A 20,962-nucleotide genomic window follows, 5' to 3' on the forward strand; every position below is an offset into this window, starting at 1 on the left:
CGCGCACGCAGTGGCCCACGAAAGCGCGAGCTGGGGAACGAGCCTAGGGCTCCTAGGGCGCCTAGGGCGCATGCGCAACGGGAGAAGTTCGCGCGCTCTGCCGCTGTCTGGAGGAGCCTCAGAAAGGGGGTCTGGTCAGAAAGGTAGGTGAAGAGGCTACGGAGATGGCTAGACAGAGCACCAGTGTCCTACCTAGCTGACTCGCAAGGAGGGAGAGTTGGGTAGGAAAGGTCAGAGAGGTACCCAGAAATTATTTACAGAAAATAATTTCAATTTGAGATGTTTCATAAAGCTGCATCAAAACAAAATTAACTAGTTGTGTTACCAGTAGTGTAAATAGCAAATAGTAGAAAAGGCCTGAGAGTCTGAGGGACCTGATAGAAGGATACTGAGATGTTTATCTGTCTTTACATCATCTACTGAGTTTGAACGTTCTAAGTTTAAGATTCTCAGAAAATAATTCTTTGTAGCACAACTAACGAAACAGCTGTATCTGAAGCAAAAACAACCTGGGTCACTCAGGTAAGACCAAGTTGAGGCCATTTCTTTTTCTACTATAATCTGTGAAGTCTTGAGTTTTAAAGTTTCACATTGTTTGAGCTTCATTCAGTCAAAGCTGATGTAGACTACAAGAGAAGCAATCCCAACAAAGCTGTAACTGTGGGCTCTGGGAGAACATGCAGAGCTGACAGCAAAGGACTAGCCACCAGCCAGGTCCGGTCATCGCTGGGCCATTTATCACGGAGACTGAATATTTACCACGTAGCTCACACACCTCCAGTCTCCACCAGTGGCTTGGCTGGTCAGTGCCTGTGTGCCCGCCGGACTGTCGTGAGGAAGTGCATCAGTAGAGAAGGCTCAGAGCTGTCAGCGACACGTAACCTATTTGTGATATGTTCTTAAGGAAGGGCAGAAATGGTTGTCTGAGGCCCATGAAGAGACTGCTAAAGATCCCAAACCCCAAGCTGGCCAAACAAGTTAGAGAATTTCTGAGGGTGGTGGGATGTGAGTAAACCCTTTCTCCTGTTTGCAGATGAGAGCAAGGGGATAGCAAAGGGAGTGCTCGCCCAAACTATGGGGTCTTGGAGGCGACCAGTAGCCTATTTGTCAAAAACAAAACCAAAACCAAAACAAACAAACACAAAAAAACCTGGACCCAGTAGCAGCTGTGTGGCCCTTATGCCTCCTCCGTATCATAGCTGCAGTGGCCCTGTTGGTGAAAGATGCAGACAAACTAATGCTGGGTCAAAATGTGGCTATTGTGACCTACCATGCATTGGAAGGAGTGCTGAAGCAACCCCTAGACGGGTGGCTGAGCGATGCCTGAATGACCCACTACTAGGCACTACTGCTTAACCCTACCCGAATAACCTTCCATGTTCCAACTCTCCTAAACCTGGCCACCTGACTGCCAGATCCGGACTTAGAGGCACCGCTACACGGTTGCTCTGGGATACTGGCTCAGGCCCACAGCATCAGACCCGCCCTGAAGGATGTTCCCATCCCAGATGCGGAGGTCACCTGGTTCACAGGTGGCAGCGGTTATGTGCAGAAAGGACGAAGGTATGCGGGGGCCACAGTAACAACGACTACAGAGGCAATATGGGCTGAACCCCTACCACAGAGGACCTTGGCACGAAAGGCAGTTAATAGCCCATACAAAGGCTGTTACAGATGGGGAAAGGCAAAAAGCTAAACATCTACACAGACAGCAGGTATGCCTTTGCCACAGCCCACATCCACAGGGCTATCTACCAGGAAGAGGGGGTTGCTGACAGCAGAAGGAAAAATTATTAAAAATAAACAGGATATCCTTTATCGCCTACAAGCATTATGGGGGACACAAAGTTGTCAATAATACACTTCCCCGGATGTTAAAAAGGCTCCAGAACTATACAGTTGGGAAACAGCCTGGCCAGTAAAACAGCAAAAGAGGTGGCTTCAGCTCCAAAGACTATGGTGACTCTAACTGACCCAGGAGCCAGGGGCCTGCCACAAATCCTCAAGTCCACACCTGAAGATCGAGCTGGATACACACTCTCCCCACGGTCCAGTGAACAGAGGAAAAACAGCCGGTAGGCGAGTAATCCTCCCCCAAAGACTGGGATACGAGATACTTAAAAAAATACACTGTTCCTCACCGTTCCTCTGGGAACACAGAGAATGCAGGACTTGTCACGAAGGGCCCAGGTCAAAATTGAAGATGGTAGCCAGACTATCGAGCAGATAGTGACACAATGCGAGGCATGGCAGCTGACAAATGTGGTGAGCACCCCCTCCAACCCAGGGGCCGTCAGCGAGGGACTTAACCAGGTACATACTAGGAAGTAGACTTTACTGAAATCAAGTCTGGAAAATTTGGATACAAATATCTCTTAGTGTTTATAGGTACTTTCTTGGGATGGACTGAAGCGTTCCCTACCAAGCCTAGCCCATGGTGGATGGTGCCATCCCTGGGCTGGGTTCTATAAGGGGGCAGGCTGTGCAAGCCATGTGAAGCAAGGCAGTAAGCAGTTCCCCTCCGCGGCTTCTGTATCAGCTCCTGCTTCCAGGATCCTGCCCTGTATAAGTTCCTGTCCTAACTTCTGTCAGTAATGAACACTTCCCAACTTGCTTTTTGGTCATGGTGTTTTGTCACAGCAATAGAAACCCTAGCTAAGACAAGGGAAGAGAGAATTGCAGCTGTAGTAGTACAGGGAGGTAACAGTGATCCATACAGGTTGGCAGGCACATGTGGACAGATAGCAGGTCTCTAAAACTACTGAAGCAAAAGCCATTGTGACTTTGGTATGAGCTGTTTCAAAAGGTCTGGTAGGAACAAAAACGCTCAGTAAGAAAAGAGCCTTAGAAACAAGACAGTACAGAACACAAAGTCATTGAGTCTGCAACTGCTCTCTCCTAATTGTGCCTTTTGTGTTCTAATTTTCTGTAAACCTATTCTGTAACCTAGGTAATTGACAGAATCTCCTCTTTGTATTTTTTCAGGAGCAATTTGTAATCCCCATTTTGGCAAAATGTTTTTACTTCTTCAAACATTCTTTCTGTTTGAATCAGATAGCAAAATGCCATCCATGTAATGGTAAGTTATAGACTTAGGAAATTGCTTAAGTATTATTTCCAATGGCTGACTGACAAAGTATTGGCACAGAGTGAGGCTATCGAACATTCCCTGTGGGAAGACGGTCCATTGATATCTCCTAGCAGGCTGAGGGTTATTATAAGTAGGCACTGTGAAGGCAAATTTTTCTCTATCCTTTTCTTGTAAAGGTATAGTGAAGAAACAGTCTGTCAAATCAATAACTATAGGAGGTCATCCTTTTGGTAATAGAGAAGGCTGAGGAATTCCAGATTGTAGGGGGCCCATAGGTTGAATTGCCTTGTTGACAGCTCTTAGATATGTCACAATTCTCTGCTTATCAGATTTCTTTATAACAACAAATACAGGAGAATTCCAAAGGCTGGTTAATTCTTCAATATGGTGAGCTTCTAGTTGCTCCTGTACCAATTGTTCTAAAGCCTGAAGCTTTTCTTCAGTTAGAGGCTATTGCTTAACTCATATTGGTTTCTCAGTTAACCATTTTAAAGTTAGAGCTGTTGGTACCTCTAAAAGTTTGCTAGTTGCTTTATGTTCTTGTACAGCCTGAATGTCTGGTGACCTTTGTGTATAGTACCGCATAATATCCTTCCCAGAATTATGAGTTCCTGGGACTGCAGGAATGTTAGTCTAGGTATTTCATTGCTGCAGCAGGTCACAACCCTGTAAATTTATTGCAATATTAGCCATATATAGCCTCAGCTTCCCTTTCTGACCTTCTGGCCCTATGCAGTTAACCCATCTTATGCTTTGTTTAACTTGAGATAGGGTTCCAATTCCTAGTAATTGAACATCTTTCTCTTGAAGAGGCCAATTTGTATGCCAAGATTTTGGAGTAATGATACTCACATACACGCCTGTGTCTATCAAACCAACATTTACAATGCCGTTTATATACACTCTTAACTTTGGTCTTTGATCATTTATAGAAGTCTGCCAGAATATACATTTCCTATTGGAATTTTTGATTTATCCTCCATGTTTATGCCATCACCCAGAACATTATGGTCTTTTACAGAAGGCTCTGGATTTTTTAATTTTCCTGGTGAGACATGTCCTCCACAGTGACTGGTAATGACTGAGCCATTTTTGGCTTGGGAGCCTGTGGGAGGCCCCTCAAGGAGTTCCCTGATGGTATCGGGTTGCCTTGTCTGTCTTTTGTTGATCTGCATTCATTGGTTCAATGTCAGCCTTTGCCACACCTACATATACCTGAAGGCTGAGTCCTCCTATTCTTGCCATTCCCAGAGGAGATATTATTCCTAGGAATTTCTTGTCTACAATTCCTTATCAGTTGTCCTATCTACCACAATTAAAACATCTGGCATTTTGATGTCTCCTCATTCCTTTGGAAATTTCTTCTCCTACCCAAGATTCAGTATTATAGTCAAATGTCTCAATGTTCATTGTATGCAGGATCCATTCATCCATAGGTACTGATCTAACCTTTAAAGGCCCAAGTATCTTTTTGTATTCTAATTTGGCATTTTCAAAAGCTAGAGATTCAATAAGTATTCATCTAACATCTGGTTCTGTTACTCCTATTTGTAAAGCCTTAGTTAATCTTTGTAAAAAGTCACTAAAGTGTTCTCTCTGTCCCTGTTTAACCCTGGCATATGATTCAATTCATTTTTCTAGTTCTTGAATCCTGTCCCAAGCATTTAAGGCTGATTTGTGGCATAGGGACAAGATTTTTTTCATCGTAAAGAGCTTGATCCTGTGGGTCAGCATAAGTGCCCTCTCCAAGAATTTGATCTTGGGAAGTCTCAAGTCCTTTTGCTTTTCACTGTTGTTCTAAAATTTTAGCCTCTTTCCTTAAATAACATTTAAACATCAGTTAAGGCCTGTCATCCAGGACTACTGAAACTAACTGAAGCCAGCCATGTGGTGTTGCCTTAATGCTAGAATCCCCTGTCTTTATCATCTCCCTAACAAATGCAGAATGCAAGCCATAAGTTATACGACAGCTTGCTTAATTTCTTTTAGATTATTCATATAGGTATCCATCTACCTTCTTTGGATCCTTTGGGGCCTGATAGAGGAAGGTCATTGGCTAATAAAGAAACTGCCTTGGCCCATCTGATAGGGCAGAATTTAGATAGGCGGAGTAAACAGAACAGAATGCTGGGAGGAAGAGGAAGTGAGCTTAGAAATCATGCAGCTCCTCTCAGAGCCAGACAGATGAAGCAAGCTGCCAGGTCAGACATGCTGAATCTTTCCCGGTAAGCGCACCTTGTGGTGCTACACAGATTATTAGAAATGGGCTAAATTAATACATGAGAATTAGCCTAGAAGAGGCTAGATATAATGGGCCAGGCAGTGTTTAAATGAATACAGTTTGTGTGTTGTTATTTCGGGGCATAAGCTAGCCAGGCAGCTGGGAGCAGGGTAGCAGGAATGCAACCCGCAGCTTCCTCAACAGGGGCCTTTAGAACTTGATGCTTTTTTAGAGTTGATTACAGGGTAGGAAGCTAAAACCCTAGATAAATCATCTCTGACAGGTATTGGCAATGTTAAATCCTGTCCTTGTGCCTTCTTTCCCTGTTCATCAGCTCCAATAATTTCCTCAATCATTTCAAATCCTTTTACTACTGTTTTTTGTAAAGCCTTCATCTCCTGGCCTGTATATATTTCTAGTGATTTCACTGAGGCATCTAGCCTCTGGTCCTCATTCTGCACATGTGATTCAAGGTCTGAAGTTTTTCCTTTAAAGAGAACATCTCATCCTTGGACATTATTTGGATAATGTGCAGATTGCCTTCCTGAGACGTACTCTATCTGCTAACCTATTATAACTTTTTAACAAATTTTGATTGTCAAATTCAACAGTATGAATTCTTTCAGATTTCTTAATACCCTTAGACATGGGTTCAATTCTGTCTGTCAAATTAATGTTACCCTCTTCAATAGTATTAATTTTTTCAGGTAAATTTTGATTTTCGATGGTATTAATCCTGTCAACTAACTGTTCATTATTAGTCTGTAAAGACTGTATCATTTCTAAAAGTGCCACATTCTTTCTTAAGGATATAATATGAAGAAAAAACATGAGTCTCAATATGTATTAAATGATGTATCACCATAACCATATAAGCCTTGCAGAATACAATCCATAGTATTAGCAAAGAAAAGTTACTAAATGTTTCAATGTTAATGTAGTCTGCCATATTGATTTATTAATTACCTGTTATGAGATCCGGTAAATTGTTTTAGGTGTAATAATCTTTATTGTCCAGCAGGTGTCATGATTGCAGAGTCACAACTAGCAGTGATGGAACCAGTGGCAACAGGAACGGTCCTGAGCCGCTTTAATTTAATTGGTACTGGTTAAATACTGAGAAATATGCTTTGCTTGACAAATTAAAAGCAATTAAATCAATTCCATACATGGAGCAATGAGCCCAGCACTTTCGGTCAGGGAGCACAAACTGGAAGCTGCACAAGAGATGCTACAAGGCAAGAAACACAGCAGTGTGTGTGTGTGGGGGGGATGTTCGCGAGCTTGGGAAATTTGCAAGTTGCTGGACACAGTTAGCTTTGCTGTGGCAGGGGTTTTACCAAAAAAAAAAAAATTGCTTAGGTAAAATCAAGCCAAGCAAGCAGGGTTGGGAAGACTTTCGGGGCTGTGGACTGGTTAGGCCCTCAGGCTGTCCACCCTGTAGGTGGGGAGTCTGAATCCATGTGGGGCGCCAGATGAAGAAGGATGCGTAAAAGAAATCCCACACTAGCTCAGAACTGAGAATAATAGAGGGATATTTATTTAGGGGTAGACTCACAAGTCACAATCCTCTGCTGAATGGAGAACAGCAACCGGAAAAGAGGCCAAAGGTGCACTTTACATTGGCATAACTGGTATAAGAGGCCTCGCCCAAGTAGGTAGGTAATTTAAAGGCTACCGGCTGCAGGAATTCCTACAGCAGACCTACTATAGGCACCCTGACTCAATGGGACCCCGAAGCTTCCATGTGACTACTAGATCCATGAAGTGTCAGCGGCAGGCCCTGCAGAGCCTATGATGGTACAGAGTGCAGGGAGCTAAGGGCTGTTGCGCTTGAGGAAGCACTGCAGCCTCTCTTCTGTTGAGGGGAAGGCAGCAAAAAAAGGCACCTTCCTTACCTCCTTAGTCATCCAGCCTCACTCTAGACCTCAGCTGAGGCTAGAGGAGCCACCTGAAGAGGACACTATTGTCTGGGGTTCCCAAGTCTGTGTCATACACCAGCCACATGTGGGGCTGCCATATCAGAGTGGTTGTCCAAGGCTTTGACTCATCGAGTTAAGGCATCTCCTTACATCGAGGTAGCTAGAGGTAGAAGGAAGGACCTTTCCCTTTTTTTCTTTTCCATTTTTTGTTTTGTTTTGTTTTTGTTTTTCAGAGCAGGGTTTCTCTGTGTAACAGTCCAGGCTGTCCTGCAACTTGTTTTGTAGACCAGGCTGGCCTCACACTCACTGAGATCCACCTGCCTCTGCCTCCCAAGTGCTGGGATTAAAGGCGTGTGCTACCATTGCCTGGTCTAGGACCTTCCCTCTTTAGTTTGTCTAGGTACCATGTCCCTCAAATACTGTAATCAAAATAAAGTTCCAAAGTGCAAAGAGGAATTATTGGACAGCCAACAATGTCAAGTGACACTATGGTCTTTGTAAATTTTTGTTTTTGTTTTGGTTTGGGAGACAGAGTCTCAAGATGGGTGGTGGTGGTGTATGCCTTTAATTCTAGCACTCAAGTGGCAGAGGCAGGAGGATCTTTGAGTTCAAGTCCAGCTTGGTCTATAGAGCAAGTTTCAGGGCAGGTTTCAAAACTATACAGAGAAACCCTGTCTTAAAAAAAAGCAAAGAAAAAAATTGTGTGTGTATATAAGTGTATTCCATATGTGTCCTCTAGAAGAGCAGCAATAGCCTTAACCTCTGAGAGAGATCTCACCAGCCCTCAGTGCCTTAACCCTGAGATCTCACCAGCCCTCAGGTACCTTAACCCTGAGATCTCACCAGCCCTCAGGTGCTTTGACCCCCGAGATCTCACCAGCCCTCAGGTGCCTAACCCTGAGATCTCACCAGCCCTCAGGTGCCTTGACCCTGAGATCTCACCAGCCCTCAGGTGCCTTAACCCTGAGATCTCACCAACTTCAGGTGCTTTGACCCTGAGATCTCACCAGCCCTCAGGTGCTTTGACCCTGAGATCTCACCAGCCCTCAGGTGCCTTGACCCCCAAGATCTCACCAGCCCTCAGGTGCTTTGAACCCCGAGATCTCACCAGCCCTCAGGTGCCTTAACCCTGAAATCTCACCAGCCCTCAGGTGCTTTGACCCCCGAGATCTCACCAGCCCTCAGGTGCCTTGACCCTGAGATCTCACCAACTTCAGGTGCTTTGACCCCCAAGATCTCACCAGCCCTCAGGTGCATTTTTTTTTTAATTTTTAAACTTCGTTTTGTTTGCAGGTATGCACCACATGTGTGCTTGGTGCCAGGGGGAGGCCAGAAGAAGAGCATCAGATCTAGAACTGAAGTCACAGCTGATTGTGAACTGCCCTGTGGGCTCTGGGAATTGACCTGGCCCTCTGGAAGAGCAGCCAATTCTCTTAACATCTGAGCCATATTTCTAGTCCCCTCTAATTTTTTTTGTTTGTTTTTTAGAGACAGGGTTTCTCTGTAGCCTTGGAGCCTTTCCTGGAACTAGCTCTTGTAGACCAGGCTGGCCTCGAACTCACAGAGATCCGCCCGCCTCTGCCTCCTGAGTGCTTGGATTAAAGGCATGTGGCACCACAGCCTGGCCTGTAATTTTTAAAACTATATTGTACCCATGGTTGCCAAATTCATGATTATAGAACCCATGATGCACAGGGTTGATTGTATATTGCATCTCTCTTTTTGTTAGAAAACGTGAAGTCTGATTATCACACCCACTCCCAAGTACAGAATTTCTGTCTATTCCTGTGTCCATTCTCTTACTGGTTCATCTCAATCTTTTGCAATGTAAGAACCATGTTATAGCATTAACTGAAGGGCAAAGATGTAGCTCAGTTGGTAGAGTGCCAAGCTAGCATGCAAGAAGTCCTCGGTTTAATCCACATAAACTGAACCCAGGTCCTCTATAAGAACAGCCAGCACTTTAATCCCAGCCTTTAATCCCAGCACTCGGGAGACAGAGGCAGGTGGATCTCTGTGAGTTTGAGATCAGCCTGGTCTACAAGAGCTAGTTCCAGGACATACAGGCTCAAAGCTACAGAGAAACCCTTTCTCGAAAAACCAAAAAAACAAAAACAAAAACAAAAACAAAAAAACCAAAAAAAAAAATCCCCCCAAAAAACCAACATTTTCTTTCTTTTTTCTTTCCCTCCCTCCCTCCCTTCCCTCCCTCCCTCCTTCCTTCCTTTCTTTGTTTCTGTTTCTCTAGCTTTGGACCCTTCCTGAAACTTGCCCTGTAGACCAGGCTGGCCTCCAACTCACAAAGATCCATCCACCTACCTCTGCCTCCCAAGTTCTGGGATTAAAGGCGCTGTGTACCACCACTGCGTGGCACAAGCAACATTCTTATCTACTGAGCTATCTCTCCAGCCCCTTCCAGCCCATCCCTGCCAAACACCTAAATCAATGTCCAGTATCCACCATTGATACTTGGTTTGTGTGGTAGTTAATCTTGGTGGTCAACTTAATAAAGTCAGACTCATCATGGAAACAGGGAGCTGTCTGTGAAGGAGATTTTAGATCTAGTTAATGACAGTGAAAAAAAAACGGACCCCTAAATGTGGGCAGCACCACCCAATGGACTGGGGTCCTCTAAATGTGGGCAGCACCACCCAGTGGGCTGGGGTCCCCTAAATGTGGGCGGCACTACCCAGTGGGCTGGGGTCCCCTAAATGTGGGCAGCACCACCCAATGGGCTGGGGTCCCAGACTGAATAAAAGAGAAAGTGATCAAAGCACCCTCATTCACTGTGTTTCACTTCCTGACTATGGACACAGGTGGCCAGCTGCCTCAAGCTCCTGCTCTCATGATGGACAGTACTGTACCTGGGACCTGTGAGCCCAGATAACCCTTCCCTGATGCTGTTTTCATCAGGCATTTTTTTTTTGTTTTTTCTAGACAGTGTTTCTCTATAGCTTTAAAGCCTGTCCTGGAACTCCCTTTGTAGACCAGGCTGGCCTCAAACTCACAGAGATCCGCCTGCCTCTGCCTCCCGAGTGCTGGGATTAAAGGCGTGCACCACCACCACCACCACCGCCAGGCTTCATCAGACATTTTGTCATAGCAACAAAGTAACAATACTGACTATTCTTGCTTCATTTTCACTGTGGGTACAGACTTAAGCACAAGCCCTGAAGGGGAGGCCCAGGCTCTATGAAATCTTCTGGGGTGGGACTTCTCTCATGTGAGCTTGTTTATGGAGACTGGCCCACCTTTGGAAGGAAGCCTGGGATAAGGGGACAGGATGCTCAGCCACCACCAGCAGCATGTTTTATTGCAACCAGAATCCCCTGGTCATGTGGAGAAGGGATGGGACAGGACACAAGGCATACCATGTCTGGTTACGGACAACGTGTTCCCAGGCCAGGGTACAAAGACAGATTTGTGGGTATCCGATGATGCTGGGGTGGAGGGCAGTGGAAAAGGGGTAGAGTCCATTTCAGAGAGGGAAGTGGGGCTCCAGATGACCTAAGAGGCTCAGGAATGTCTGGGGCAAATCTGACATGGTCCCCTGCGGATGTTGTTAGAGGGAAGCAAAGATGTCCTCTGTCCATTGGGAGGAGGGAAGGAAAGAAAAGGCTCAAAACACAGTCACTGACCAGCACCCACGGGTGGGATCTGGGACGCTGACTCCTAGGTCAGAGCCATGTCCATAGATGTCTCTAGGCGTCACCACAGCCTCGGTGACCTGTCTGGTCAGCAAGGGTCCTATGTGGGGATCTGCACGTGGCCCAGGTCCTGATCCATGATCTGGAGGACATCATCCAGGATAGATGGCCCCAGGTCCACGTGCAGAGACAGCAGGGAGCTGGCATGGGACAGGAAAGGCTCTTCAGCCTCTGGCTCCGGACTCATGCCATTGTGGGGGGAGCTGGCCTCCGGGATCCTCCAGATGTCCACATTTCCTGCCTCCTGCGGGGAGGACTTTGGAGAAGATTGTGGTGACTCCAGGTGCAGGCGAGGAGGCTTAGGTGGAGCCTGGGCTGTGGGCAGGGTGAGAGCCTGGGGACCACCGATGACAGGGAGGGAGATGGCATTTTTGAGCAGAGGTGACAGTCCGTCAGGGAGTGGCCGCCCACACACAGTGGCAGTGCGAGTGAACTGGAAGGGAAGGTCGAAGCTGCCATCCTCCTCGGCCTCCTCCACTGCCGTTCCTGGAAGGAGGTGGAACTTGCCCTGCAGGAAGGAGATGTCCCCAAACATGTCATCACCCCCACCACTGCCAATGTGAATAGTGTGACGGAAGTCCCCAAGTGGTGGGCTAATCATGTCTGAGGACAGCAGGTCCCGAAGCTTTTCCTTCTTGCCTTTGCGGCTACCACGTTTCAAATAAATGGGGACCTTGGTGGACATGGTGACTTCAGCACACAGCCCTGGCTGCTCAGTCCTCAGTACCCTCCCAACACCCTCAGCCCAAAACACTGGCTCCAGAGGGCGGTGTTCAGATGTCCACACTTGCCAACACTAAAGATTAGATGGTAAATGTGATCAAAGTTGGCTCAGGGAATTAGAAGTTAGGTTAAAGGCCAATGAAGACAGGGAGTGTGACTATCCCACTTTCTTCTCAAAGGGATGGAAGTCCTTCTGCAGAGCTGCAGGCAGAAAGGTGAGGTCTCAGCAGCAGCGATATGGTTTGTTCTTGTTCTAAAATTCTTTCCTTAGTCCGAGGTTGAGAAGCTGAAATGAAAGAGCACATGAATCAGGGCGGGAGGACAACACACAAAGCAACTGTCTAGGTGAGGGGCGTGCCAATAATTCCAAACACTTAGGAGACACAGATGGAAGGTCAGGAGTTCAAGGCCGGCCTAGGCTATGTGAGAACCCGCCTCAAAACAAAACACAACAAAAAAGAGCTGGGGATGTAGCTTAGTTATAGTGACTGCCTAGCATGTAGGAAGCCCTGGTTCAGTCCCCAGAACCCCATAAATACATGCATGGATAAATACATGCATGGCGGTACAGCCAGTGTCCTAGCCCTTGAGACAAGAAGTTCAAGGTTATCCCTGGCTACATACCAATTTCTGGCTGTGAAATCAGCCTCAGATTCATCAGGCCCCCATCTCAAAAAATGGAGAAAAACAGCTGGGTGGTGGCGGCTCACGCTTTTAATCCCAACACTCAGGAGGCAGAGGTAAGCAGGCCTCTGTGAGTTTGAGGCCAGCCTGGTCTACAGAGTGAGTTCCAGGGCAACCAGGACTACACAGAGAAACCTTGTCTTTAAAAACAGAAACATACACACATACATACACAAAAAAAAAATGGAGAAAAAATAATAAAGGAGGCAGAGGTAGACAAGATGGCGGAGTGCGTGAAAGCACTCGCTGTACAAACCGTCGACCTGTGCTTGGTCTGCGGAACCCACAGCTGGAGAGAACGGAGTCCTGAGAATTGTTCTCTGACCTCCTCAAGCAGCTGTGGCGTGTGTCCACACTCATAAACACACAACAATAATAAAACAAACTTTAAAAGTCAACACATGGGGCTTGGTAGATCACACCTTAATCCTAACTCAAGGAAGGCAGATCTCTGTGACTTTGATGTCAGCCTGGGATATGTAATGAGGGTCTTTTTTTTTTTTTGATTATTTATTTATTTTGGTTTTTCGAGACAGGATCCTCTGTGTAGTCTTGACTGTCCTGGAACCCTCTCTGCAGACCAGGATGGCCTCAAACTCAGAGATTCAACTATTTCTGCCTCCTGAGAGCGGGGATTAAAGACGTGGGCTACACCACTGCCCCCTCTTTTTTGTTTTTATGCAGCGTTCCCTGTGTAGCCCTGGTTGATCTAGCACTCACTATGTAAACTAAGTTGATCTGGAACTCAGAGAGATCCACCCACCTTTGCCTTCTGAGTGCTGAGATTAAAAGTGTGCACTACAGCAGCCCTCCCACATCTGAGGAGGAATGGAGTCCCTGAATCTTGATGCTAGGTCCTTAGACACCTACAAACTCCAGCCCCGATCTCTCGCTCTACTTACTGCTCCTGCCTGGTATTCACGCTTATCCCTGACCTCCATCAGCTATGTTCTGCCACACAAGAAGTGCCCCATTGTATGTGAGTCTCACCACTGGTCTCAACTCCCTACTCAACTGAGGATGGAGAGTTTCGAAACTGCCTTTCCCACCCAGGCCTGGTTCAGTGCTGGGAACACAGGCATCCAGCCAGCAGCTGAATGACCAATGCCTCATAATCCGCCACTTCCCACTTGGAGGTTTCCCTTTCCTCCTCCCTCAGGTCAGAAGCAGAGGTCGAGTCTGGAGTTCCTGTCTGACCTTCCTCCCAGCCCCTCCTCCCAGCCCCAGCACAGAGAGATGAGGCAGGGTATATAATACTTTTTGGAGTGGTATTCTGAGAGCTTTGCAAACATGTTATCACAACCCTCCTATGATCCCCATTTGAACATTAAAACTCGGGGCTGCCACTGCCACGTAGCTCCTGGCAGAGTGCATGCGCAGCAGGAGAAACAGACGGAAACAAATGAGAAAGATCAGACACAGCTGGATGCTTGCAGAAAGCAAGATACTACAGAAAGAGACAGACAAAATGTGGAAACGTTCAAAAGGACGCCGCTAAGTTTTTCAGATTTATTTACGTATGTGAGAGTTGGCTGTGAGTATGTGAGTGCGCCGTGGGCAAGGCTGGTGTCTGCAGCGGTAAAAGGGAACATCAGATGCCTAGAACTGGAGTTAGAGTTGGTTGTGAGCCGCCCTGTGGGTGCTGGGAACCCAACCTCTGCAAAAGCAACAAGTGTTTAATCACTGAGCCATCTCTCGAGCCTGAGAGGGTACCATTTATTAAAAGCATGGACTACCAATGCCCCTGCCATCCACACTCCATATATGCCAGTCTGTTTAGGATTCTCTCTTAACATGAGAAATGAGAAAGAATCAGGTCGTCATACTGGTCAGAAGAGTGGTGGTATGTGTTGCCTGCTTTGGAGGGAAAAGTGTCCCCAGCAGATGACCTATAGCTTTGCCCATTGGCATACTAAAGTACACATGGACAATCTACATGTGTGTGAAGGGGTGTTGGCCTAAATGCCAGTGATGTTATAATTTCAGGCTGACTTTTCCTCTCTTGTTCAGACATTTTTTGGGGGGACTGAATCTCACCTTGTCTGGCCTGGAACTCTGAGAGATTTGTCTGTATTTGTCTTCTGAGTGTTGGGACTGAAGGTAAGTGGCAGATTCTTAAAAAAAAAATCATGCATTAATGAATACACAAACACGTATAGGTAAAATACTTATATACATAAAAACTCTTTAAAAAAAAAAGCTGAGTGGTGGTAGTACACACCTTTAAATCTCAGCACTCGGGAGGCAGAGGCAGACAGATCTCTGAGGCCAGCCTGGTCTACAAGAGAATTTCGGGATGACCTGGGCTGCACAGAAGAACCCTGTCTCTAAAAGCACAAACCGTCATCCTTGCACAGAGGCCGCACAGCCACCTCTGTGTTGTTCTGATTTAGCATGTGCTGTTACAGTGAGCACTTTTCCAGTTTTATAAAAATGCAGTTTTTCTTTTTTTGAGGTGCTGTCTAAAAACACAACACAAATAATAAAACCCCAAGAAACAGAGCTGTACTCAGCCATCAGTTTCTCACTAAGCCTGGGTTATTTCTCCGGCCAGGGAAACAGAACAATCTTTAAGATAGGAAAAAGGCACCCTGTGTAGGCGCAACACTGGTTTAACAACGCAGGAAGCAGAAGCAGAGCAGGTGCACCCGTTCACTGTATACCCTCCAGTCCCTTGGTGGGGTTGCTGTGTGGAGAGCCTGACTCATTTGACTCCAAATGCAGAATCCAGTGCAAAAGGCAAGAAATTTGTCTGAAGAGTCCAAGAATAAGAAAATAAAAATGAAGATTCCAAAAATAAGAATGTAGAAATAAATATAAAGTTCTAAGTCTAGGAGAATGAGAACAGACTGTCAGCAGCTTTCTCAGCAGATCGAGGCTCAGTCATTCACAGTGAGCTGTTTTCTCAGACGCTTAAGAAGCCTCCATCAGCCTAGGTCATTCCATTTCACAACTGGCTGTTCTATATACAAGGCCGGAGCTTCTGAGAGCAGTGTCTTGGTCATTCTGGATGAACGACAGATATGAACTGAGTTAACCTTTAGGAGACAGAGATAAGTAACCTCTGGGTTAAGCACTGTCTCCGTTATGGGAAACTGGCACCATCAAAGAGGAGGCATGGGGCTCCAGTATACACTGCCTGAGGTACCAGAGAGACAGGACAGGACAAACACCTCTAAGTAATGAGCTCTGACACTGGAGGATGTGAAGTATGGCAGTCTGAATCTGAGCTTTCTGAGGTTTCTGCTATCTTTTAAGTTCCTTGTCTAAGAACCAATTAATTATGTATACAATATTCTGTCTACATGTATGTCTGCAGGCCAGAAGAGGGCACCAGACCTCATTACAGATGGTTGTGAGCCACCATGTGGTTGCTGGGAATTGAACTCAGGACCTTTGGAAGAGCAGGCAATGCTCTTAACCGCCAAGCCATCTCTCCAGCTCCATCAATTAATTTTTTTAAGATTTATTTATTTTGTTTACAGTGTTGTGACTGCATGGATGCCTGCAGGCCAGAAGAGGGCACCAGATCTCATTACAGATGGTTGTGAGCCACCATGTGGTTGCTGGGAATTGAACTCAGGACCTCTGGAAGAACAATCGGTGCTCTTAACCTCTGAGCCATCTCTCCAGTCCCCTAAGAACCAATTAATTCTAATCTATTAACCTTCTGGTATTACTAGAAGTCCCTTTTCTAATTGCTAAAGACATCCGTTTTCTTGTAATTATTGACTCTAGCTGTAATCTACTCTGAAACATATTTCATGATAGCTGCCCATTGACATTAGAACTCACTCCCCTCCTTAGGGTCTACGTTGACTGACCCACGGGTAGGGGCAAGACTGTAAAAATCCTTTGTTCAGACCTAATGCTTGGTGCCCTAACTATAAAAGGCTGGTTCAGAAACCAGCCTTTGGCCACAGCCTAACAAACAAGCACCATCTCTGACTGTGGTCTTAGCTACTGATAAGCTTCTGTGCCCCGCAGTGTTTTTATTTTTTATTGTTTTATTTTTAACTTTGCTTCTGGTTTTCCTGGAATCTTGTTTCTGGAATAAAGTTTGCTTCTGGTTTATTAGACTTTGGTGGTATGTCCCCATCTTTGCGTGATCCCCCTGGAGTCAACATGTCCAAGATCACATTGCAGTCAGCAGCAGGGCCAGGATTAAAGCCAGAGAAGCCTGTCTTCTTCCACTAAGCCTCCTCTAGGCCAGCCCACACCTGAGTAAAGGTAGCACCCCCTGTTTCCTCTGCTTCAGTCTCCATCCTGGGTAGGCTGTGGGTGATCAGGAAGGGCAGGAAAGAAGGCAGCCGGATGCAGGCAGGGCAGAGTCCTAACTGCCCCCATCTCAGCACAGGCCCTTGCTCAGGAAACCCCACCCCGAGGCCGGACACCCTAGGCTGAACCATGGAGGCTGGACATCTCTGGCCTCTGAGCACCTGCAGCCAACAGGAGACAAGAGAATGAACTTCATGGTAGATTCCAGCTAATTCTAGAGGAGCTGTCGGAAGAAGACACACCCCAGGTCTTCGAATTCCATCACTGGTTGACCCTGTGAACACATCTGATCTGTCCGGTTTGCTGCTGTGTAGCAATGGGGTAACTACTGCTTCCTTTCCACTGAGGGCGAGCTGGGCCAATTGGTGAGATCTGCCTAGAGCCTGGGCCAGGTCCTTCCCCCACGCTCACTCCATCACACTAGAGCTCCAAGACAGCTTGGGTGTTTCCACAGCAAACTGGGAGTCCCTGACAGCTGTCTCACTCTGAGCCAGATGTACCCACCCAAATCCAGATGTGAGGAGAACAGAGGCTAAAGGGAAGGGTGGGGCTAGCATCAGCCACCCAGGAGAAAGCTGGGAATGACCACGAGCAATCCTGACTAGAAGATCTAACAACCACAGGAGTGGAGGCTCCAGCCTGCCATGGGGTTCCTCACACTCTAAAGCCACAGTGTGGTAGGTGTCGCTACTGTCCTAGATAGCCACCGAGTGGAGCCTCATCCAACTAGCAAGGAAAGGCACTGGTACCAAGGCTGGCCATGTGGCTTCAAGGCAGTGAACTGGCCCCGTGGTGATATGGATGGGGAACAGGAGAGAAAAACTATCAAGTCTGCAGCTTCCTCTATGTAGTCATATCCCTTGGCTGCCACTTCCCGGACTTGCCAGTGTTCAGAGCTGGAAGGAACTCTGATTGGAGGAAGGCTGCCAGGAGGAGCCTCCTCCAACAACCGGAGGAGCAGATGGGAGCCATCCCAGCTCTGTGGGTTGCCCTGGACAGCAACCCTGGGCCTCCCTCAGAGGAAATAACTTCCTGGAGGCAGATCCCCTCTGGCCATGGAGAATATTTAGCTCTGCTCACTCTGGATGTTCCCGGAAATTCCCCTCCCTCCATACACACTTCAGAACTAATGATTTTTTCCCCTCTTTTTGTCACATTCTGTAGACTAGGCTGGCCTCAAACTCTCAGAGATCTGCTTCTGCTTCCCAAGTGCCAGGATTAGAAGTGTGCCACCCAGCTGGGCATGGTGATGAATGTTTAATTCTAGCACTTGGGAGGCAAAGGCAGGCAGCTCTCTGTGAGTTCGAGGCCAGCTTAGTTTGCATAGTGAGTTCCAGGACAGCCATAGTTTACAAAGGGAGACCCCCTCAAACATCCAAAAAACCAAAAGGAAAAAAAAAAGTGTGCTAGCATGCCCAGCTCCAGACGTGATTTTTGTCCCTACTCTTAAATGCAGTAAAAGATTTTTGTTTGTTTGTTTTCTTTTTTTTCAGACAGGATTTCTCTACAGAACAGGTTGTCCTGGCTGCCCGGGTACTCACTCTGTAGACCAGGCCAGTCGAACTTAGAAATCTGCCTGCCCCTAAGAACTAAAATACTGCCTCTAAAAGACAAGCAAACAAAAAGTTGCATTTATTGTTATCGTGAATATACGCACGACGTATGTGTGTGTACGTGCATGCAAGCTCACACACAAGCTCATATGTACTATGACGTGTGTGTGTGTGTGTGTGTGTGTGTGTGTGTAGGTCAGAGGGTAACTTTGTGGAGTCAGTTCTCTTCTTCCATCTTTACATGTTTCGCAGATGGAACTCATCCCCAAGCTTGCTCAGCAAGCTACTTCCGCTGAGACATCTTGCCAGGCCAAAAGGAATAGTTTGGAATCTTAATTCCACCTGGAACTCTGTGACCTCTCCGGGACTGGACTCACCTTCCTCATCTTAAAATGGGCTAACCCTTTGCTATACTGGAAACAAGAGGCTCTGCAGAAATAGATGAGTCCACTGTCACCATCAAAGGACATTCAGCAAATATCTGCAGGTCCTTTCTCAAACCCTTCGGCTCTCCTGGGTTGCAACAAGAACAAAAACCGAACCCTACTCAGCCCCCAGGCGTGGGTTTCCTTTTGCCAGCCCTGACAGGGCCACCTCAGAAGTTGGTTCTCCCGCAGCGGTCTCCCTGGGTCCCAGCGCAGAGAAGCGATAGGACCCGTGGTCGCTAGGTGGCGCGCGCCCCCCCGCTATCGTCCAGCATTCTAGGGTCCCACTGAGCACACCGGCTCCAGGCTGACGCCCACCGCGGAGCTGCACGCTCCACTACCCGAGGTGTATCACCCATAGGGCTTTTTCTCTGGGTCGCACAGTCAGGCCACGGTGAGGGTGGAAGTGCGAAGACTGGGGGACCTTGTCCCGGTCCCCGAGCTCTAGGAGGGGCCTTGCCTGAGCTTCCCGGCCTGGGCGAGGTCCCAGTGTCTGCTTGGCGTGCCGCCAGGTTTCGGACGTGCAGGCCCCCGCCCTCCAGCGAGCCCGGCTGCTCAACCCTGGCTCGCGTTCCCGCGCCGACCCCTCCAGCTCCCCAGCCAAGCGCTGCCTGGCGCAGCCCAGATCCGTTTCAGTAACATTGCAGCTAAAGATAGGAGGACACCTCACCAGCCGCTAAAAATACGGCCTCCAGCCCAGGCGGGGACACGGGCAGAGGAAGGATGCGCCCTGGTCTCGAGGCTCCAGCATAGAACACTGGTAAAGATAGGAGCTGCAAGACTGACAGCGCAGCGCCCTGGGCGCTGTGGGAGGTCATGGGTAGGGGGCGGGGACCCAGGCGCCTGGTAAGGGGCCTGACCTGGACCAGAACCGAGCACCACCCTGGATGGACTCTCCAAGAAGCCACCAGAGGCCTGAGAAACCTCAGTCTAGACTCACCTTGAGGCGCGCGGGCAAAGCCGCGGAGCTGCGCGGCCGGGATAGAGCACCAGGGAGGGCCTGGGAACTTACAATGCGGACCTCAGACCCGAAGCCCCGCCCCCAGCACTAGAAGCCAATCCAGAGTGGCCCTTTTCCAGCCCCCTCCCACACATCCCCGCCCACCGCGGCACCACCCAAGTTCTCTGTTCTGCAGACTCGCTGCAAGATTCCAGAGCCTTAGCCTCCAGGAGCTGGGGCATTCGCCGAGGAGTAGCAGTGGTGGCTACCAGGACGCCAGCTGTGCACGTTGGAGTCAAAATTTTAGGCTAGAAGCACTGGGCCAGCAAAGGCCGGAAGAGCGAATTCTTGAGAAATCTCTGAGCGTCCTTGGATGGGTTTCCTTGCCGGAAGGATTGTGACCCGGGAGACGTCCGCACGAGTGTGACTCTACCGGAATGAATCGGGCTTTGCAGGCGCCTTCCAAACTTAGCAGAGCTTTAAAGAGTTTGCCTAACCTAGGAGAGAGAGCGATGGAAGGAGGGAGAGAGAAAGATTCGGGGAGGGGGCAGCACGGAGAAAACCAGAAACAGACAGACCGAGAAAGACAGAGAGAGACTGGGCACGCCTGTGTTTGCTGTCCTGCTAGGTTATTTCCGACGTGGGTTTGAGCTCCTACAATGATTCGTTCATTTATACAGTCACACAGGATCAGAGACAGTTATTGAAGGGCAGGTTCTAAGGTTGCTGAGAAAGACCGAGGAAAACTTGTTATTGCTCCGTTCTATGAGTAAGTGGAATAACTTCGTTGGGTGTCTACTTGTGGTTAGGGAAGGTGAGAGATGGGGACTCAAGAAATTCAAGGTACAAGGCACAGGGCGATCCCAATCCAGGTGGTTAAGTGCGAAGAGGAGTGAGGCAAAAGAGAAAGGGGGGAAGAGAGGAGCCAGGATGCTTGGCTTCCAGACAGCCACTGAAGAAATGGGATGTGTGTACAGGAGGGGAGGATGCTGGGGTGAGCGAATGTGTCAGCCAAGCCAGGGGGGAGGGCAGAATGGGAAGAACTATGAGTCATGCATCCTTAAAGATGTCAGTAATCTGGGTTAGGAAATACAGCTCTGAGGGGCTCGGTGTGTTTCCCTGTGTGTTAGTCCCTGTTTAATCACCAGTCACATATGCATGTATGCATACACACACTCACACGCCCTCACACTCACACATGCATGCATCCCTAGATCAAGATCTCCCCATTTTAACCTCTGGAACCTATGACTGATTGTTATGTGGGAAGGGAATTTTGAGTACCTGGGGGATTGTGATAAGCAGAAACCTGGGCTCAACCAGTCCTCCTTCCTCAACCTCCCAAAGAGCTGGGACTATAGATGGAAACCACCATGCCCTGCTCGGGGGATTTTAACATAGAGATTACCCTGGCTTAG

The 20,962-nt window shown here is 47.8% G+C and overlaps 1 protein-coding gene and 1 long non-coding RNA gene across 5 annotated transcripts; one reads left to right on the forward strand and one right to left on the reverse strand.

Moving 5' to 3' along the window:
• The first annotated feature begins 57 nt into the window (after nucleotides 1-57).
• On the forward strand, nucleotides 58-9,983 carry LOC142850100 (uncharacterized). 2 transcript variants are annotated; one of them, XR_012910650.1, is made up of 3 exons: nucleotides 58-143; nucleotides 2,986-3,079; nucleotides 8,528-9,983. It is a non-coding gene; the product is annotated as an uncharacterized LOC142850100 (long non-coding RNA). The 2 variants fall into 2 exon arrangements; XR_012910649.1 differs by lacking the exon at nucleotides 8,528-9,983 and adding an exon at nucleotides 6,334-6,612.
• Nucleotides 9,984-10,518: 535 nt separating this feature from the next.
• On the reverse strand, nucleotides 10,519-19,640 carry Cdc42ep2 (CDC42 effector protein 2). 3 transcript variants are annotated; one of them, XM_075973206.1, is made up of 3 exons: nucleotides 19,545-19,631; nucleotides 14,386-14,462; nucleotides 10,519-11,950 (listed from the first exon to the last, which is right to left on the reverse strand). In XM_075973206.1, exon 3 carries the CDS (start codon nucleotides 11,624-11,626, stop codon nucleotides 10,982-10,984), a length of 645 nt encoding a protein of 214 aa, XP_075829321.1. In that variant the 5' UTR covers nucleotides 11,627-11,950; nucleotides 14,386-14,462; nucleotides 19,545-19,631; the 3' UTR covers nucleotides 10,519-10,981. The 3 variants fall into 3 exon arrangements, with proteins under 3 accessions (XP_075829321.1, XP_075829319.1, XP_075829322.1); XM_075973204.1 differs by lacking the exon at nucleotides 14,386-14,462 and having other exon boundaries at nucleotides 19,545-19,640; XM_075973207.1 differs by lacking the exons at nucleotides 14,386-14,462; nucleotides 19,545-19,631 and adding an exon at nucleotides 18,557-18,577.
• Nucleotides 19,641-20,962: the final 1,322 nt, after the last annotated feature.

The sequence above is a fragment of the Microtus pennsylvanicus genome, chromosome 5, assembly GCF_037038515.1.
Source record: "Microtus pennsylvanicus isolate mMicPen1 chromosome 5, mMicPen1.hap1, whole genome shotgun sequence".
In the NCBI taxonomy this organism is placed as follows: domain Eukaryota; kingdom Metazoa; phylum Chordata; class Mammalia; order Rodentia; family Cricetidae; genus Microtus; species Microtus pennsylvanicus.

Excerpts from the sequence above, each read along its gene's own strand:
- Cdc42ep2 (XM_075973204.1), bottom strand. The coding sequence starts at position 11,626 with ATGTCCACCAAGGTCCCCATTTATTTGAAACGTGGTAGCCGCAAAGGC.